Here is a 4,377-nt window from a genome sequence, read left to right as displayed (position 1 = left end):
GGGGGGGAGAAAAAGGAAAAAAAAATTAGCAAACTGAGTTGGCTAATGGGCACCAGAGGTTGTGGAATAATAGAAGTAGGATGGTGTGAGTGGAGAGAAGGGGGAGAGCAAGAAAGCAGGACCTCCCCTTTTGGAATCTGGTTCTGGCTTAAGTCATAACATTCAGCTTCATCATGTATAGCTGTTGCTCTTTTCAAAGTAGACGGGTAAGCATTGACACAAGGAACTTGAGTTGTCCAAGAAAATGTAGATAATTTGTATAGATGATGATAAGTCATTATTCACAACTCTGCAATTTTTTTTTTAGAGTTTTGAGTATGAGCCAAACCATACTGAAATCTGTGAGATGGATGCGGGGGCTTTTTTTGAGACAGAGGTGTTGGCTTAAGTTCTTATGTAGGACTTGTTCTGGGATACACATATTCTTATGTTTTCAGTAGACTGCTCTGCATCTTCTGGATATTAAATTCAGTGAAGGAGGAACTAATGCAATGACTCCTCTTCTTTAAATTACCCTAAACTATTGCAGGTGTCAAGGTTTCCTTTGCACTTTGTGTTTTCTTGGAACATGCTTGTTAGCATGATTGTCGTCCTTTGCTGTAAAGGTCTTGGAAGTAATACCAAACTGTTCTTTTGTGTGATTTTTTTGCTTCTTTCTCTGAAAGCTAGAATAAATCCTAACCACCACTAATAAAGATCAAAACATTTTTCTTCACCCACTAGTTCTATTTTTTTTTGACTACCATTACCCTTATTCTTTTTTCTTATTCAAAAGATTAATGTCATCTTATGAATATTTGAGTTTGTGTCCCATTTAGGAATTGATTGCCCTGTATAAGCTGAAGCATGTGCTCCATTTAAAATCCTGAAATCCAGTCTAGAAAATTATTTAAATACATTTCCAACTTAAAGCAAACGGTAGACTTCTTAGTGCCAGCAAGACTTCTCAATTGTTCAAAGGTTTGTTGCCGAAGATTCTGAACTGGACCAAAGTTGAATATTAAAATTGTCTTTGCTTGTTTCTGACACACTCCAGTTAGTGGAGCATGACTGTGGTGTGTGAGTCTTGAGTGAGTGAGTTTTGTTGTGTCTGTGGTGTAAAATTCAGTACTGTTATTCTGCAAGAAATAAGAACAGAGTGTGGTTTGGTCTGACCCCATTTCTTTTGTTGACTGAAATTCACTTCAGTGTGAGATCTTCCTCTTCTGATATAAATGTAACATCTTAACTCTGTGTTGGGTTTCTGAATTTAGTTTGCTCAGGTAGTAACAACTGCCAGCAGCAGCACTGGGGAATGTGCACCACCTCTATAATCAGCAGCAGTTCTCAAGGCCGAAGTCTTTTGTCTGCTTTTAATTGCGCACTTAACTTTGTGCCTTACTCTCCCTATACCTATTGTCTGTGTAAAAGGCACTTGGCTTATATTGCAGGTAAGCATCTCCGAAAGGCATTGCTGCTGCCGCTTGTCACTTTGGGTTTTTCATACTAGCAGTGGTACATGTACTACAACTTGCCCTATCTTGTTTCTATGTGTATAATATTCAATAACAATATAAATATATATTCTAGGTCTATCTGGTGCTGGGAAGACTACAGTGAGCATGGCACTGGAGGAGTATTTAGTATGCCATGGTATTCCATGCTACACATTGGACGGTGACAATATTCGCCAAGGCCTTAATAAGAATCTGGGTTTCACACCAGAAGATAGAGAAGAAAATGTCCGTCGTATTGCTGAGGTTGCTAAACTGTTTGCAGATGCTGGTTTGGTGTGCATTACTAGTTTCATCTCTCCTTATACTCAGGTAAATGTGAAAACCCTCTAGATAAAGTGTAGGGAAAATAAAAAATGCAAAATGTCACTCAGAATTTTAGTTATAGGAATCCCTCACTGAACCTAGCCAGAATCAAATGCTTGCTTGTTTGTTTGGGTTTTTTGACATTTGTGCTTTCTAGAGATGATTACTCAAATTTCAGAAACATTAATCTTAAATATAAAAAAAGTTTACATTAGCCCTATAACTGGAACTGTCCTTCAGTCTATTAGGCAGAATTATTAATCTAATATTAGGAACAAACCCAAATGATACTCCAAAAAGAGTCTTAAAATTACAGTATCTTGTTTGATCCATGTAGATTCCAGTACTTCATAAATATGAAGACTAGGTATACACTTAACCTGAAGACTCAGTTAAATTGTTTCTAAAAGCAACTTCTCCCTCAGTAAATGAATGGCGTGAGCTGTATTTTACCAAGTGGCTTAAGGGAAAGATGTTTAATTGCCCATAGTTCTTTTTACTTTATTTCATGCTGTGTATACAACATGACATTAGATAATAGCGAAAATTAACCTAAATCTATGTTCATATTGTTTTGTGAAGACTTTTTTCATCTGTGTATGAGAACACGGATAGGAGAGACAAAAAGGATGTGTGAACACCAAGTATCTTGAAGAATGACCCAGGGGCTGTAGCTCAGACATTTCACAGCATGAGAAGGTGTTATTTCTTCGGTTATAGTGGTATAAACAGTTCTTCTGATAATAATTTGGGGAACTCAAGATCCTGCAATAAAACAGAATTCTTTAGATATGAGGAAAAATAACCATATTTAGTAAGAGATGGTTTTAGTGGATTTCTTTGAGTGTTTTTTGTTCTCTAAATGAAATTCACCAATTGTTTCAATGCTTGGCAAGCCATACAAATAAAATAATATTTGGATTATACAAGTCTTGTCAGATTAACGAATGTAGAGAAATCTGGTGCTCTGGAGAGGAGGGTGGTAGTATCAGGAGCAGCAGATAATACCTCCTCTGACTTTAGTGAGCTAGGCAGATGTAATTTGGGGATGTAACTCTTAAGATAGGGGCAGGTATAGAAAATTCTGCACTCTATGCCTGGGTTGTTTGGTTTGTTTTGTTATAAATCAGGTTAATGTAAACTGTCTCAGATCTTCATGTCAGCTTTTACAATGTGATGAACTGTAGCCAAACTGATGTAGCTTGCAAGGCACCGGTTGATCAGATCATGTTTCTTTTTTCAAACTTTGAAAACTTGTTTACATTTTACTATCAGCTTCTTTAAAATGAACTTCAAAAGCAGAAAGACAATAACAATATGTGGGTGCAATCTTTTAGGTTTTTTTTCTATTTTCTTTCAGGATCGTAATAATGCCAGACGAATTCATGAAGGGGCAAGTTTGCCTTTTTTTGAAGTATTTGTGGATGCTCCATTGCATGTCTGTGAGCAGAGAGATGTTAAAGGACTCTACAAGAAAGCCAGGGCTGGAGAAATTAAAGGTGAACCTAGATGTAGTCACATACTTTCTGTATAAGTGAAACATTGGTGTAATTTGACTCCACATAAGCGGGTGTGCTCAAGTCTGTGAGTGTACCACCCTTAAAAGCAGCAAGGACTGGGGACAGGACTGAGCAGAAAATTGGCATTGACTTCTAGCTCATGCAACTGAGTAGTTAAATGCATAGGAGAGTAAAAGGGCAAAACTGGCTATCCTCACATCGAAAAACCTTGAGCAGATTACATAGTTTCTATTGCAAGCTCTTATGATTGAGGATTAGTATTAGTCTATCTCCCTTGTGTGTCCATTGACTAGTTAAAAAAGAGCCTAATTCTCTCTGAAGTTTATAAAGAATTGCATTAATAAGAGTTACTATCTTCTTACAAAAAGTAAAGCATGATCACCATCTTTCTGTAAAGACCATTAAGTACACTTCTGAAGAGACTAACTTTTATTTTGAAATTAGGGTTCTATGCTAGTGCCCATGAAAATGCTTTCCTATCCCCAGCCTCAGATCAAGATTTAAGTACAGCCTGCAATAAAAAAAAGCTTAAATGTATGATCACTCTTTGCAAGTATTGTTTCAGGTGCTTCTTTGCTCTGTGTTATAGTTTGCAGAGGCTGACGACAGCACTTTTTATGTGTATTAAGAAGCAAAGCAGTTTTTAAAGTAATCACTTTCAGGTGCTGTGTTAGCAGATGCTGTAATGATGAACTCACCATTAATCAAAAGTGATATAAAATTCAAGAAATCTAAGACATTCCGCATGACTTGTTGCTTGATACTTCTAGCGCTACCAAATATATCATGTGAAGACCAGGAATAAATAAGGCTGAACTAAGGTTTGCTCAGAATCAAAGCAAGATGGCTTGAGATAGCATGATACAAAGATATAGTTCTGTACAGAATCCTATTTGTGCTGTAGTACTTCCTTAATATTTTGTTAATTTTACAAGCCCCATAACAGAATTGTGTCACTTTAGAATCATAGAATCATTGAGGTTGGAAAAGACCTCTAAGATCATCGAGTCCAACCGTCAACCCAACACCACCATGCCCACTAAACCATGTCCCTAAGC

General features: G+C 37.0%; 1 protein-coding gene across 1 annotated transcript in view; it reads left to right on the top strand.

The window, feature by feature from the left end:
* PAPSS1 (3'-phosphoadenosine 5'-phosphosulfate synthase 1) overlaps positions 1–4,377 on the top strand; it is a 47,200-nt gene that overhangs the window by 2,147 nt on the left and 40,676 nt on the right. Inside the window, exons 2-3 of the mRNA XM_009273572.2 lie at positions 1,570–1,805; positions 3,160–3,298. Of these exons, the coding sequence (XP_009271847.1) occupies positions 1,570–1,805; positions 3,160–3,298 (375 nt within the window). The remainder of the gene's footprint in view (positions 1–1,569; positions 1,806–3,159; positions 3,299–4,377) is intronic.

The sequence above is a fragment of the Aptenodytes forsteri genome, unplaced genomic scaffold (assembly GCF_000699145.1).
Source record: "Aptenodytes forsteri isolate BGI_AS27 unplaced genomic scaffold, ASM69914v1 Scaffold93, whole genome shotgun sequence".
In the NCBI taxonomy this organism is placed as follows: domain Eukaryota; kingdom Metazoa; phylum Chordata; class Aves; order Sphenisciformes; family Spheniscidae; genus Aptenodytes; species Aptenodytes forsteri.
Note: the sequence above shows the minus strand (reverse complement) of the source record. Positions and strands in the feature narration are given on the sequence as shown.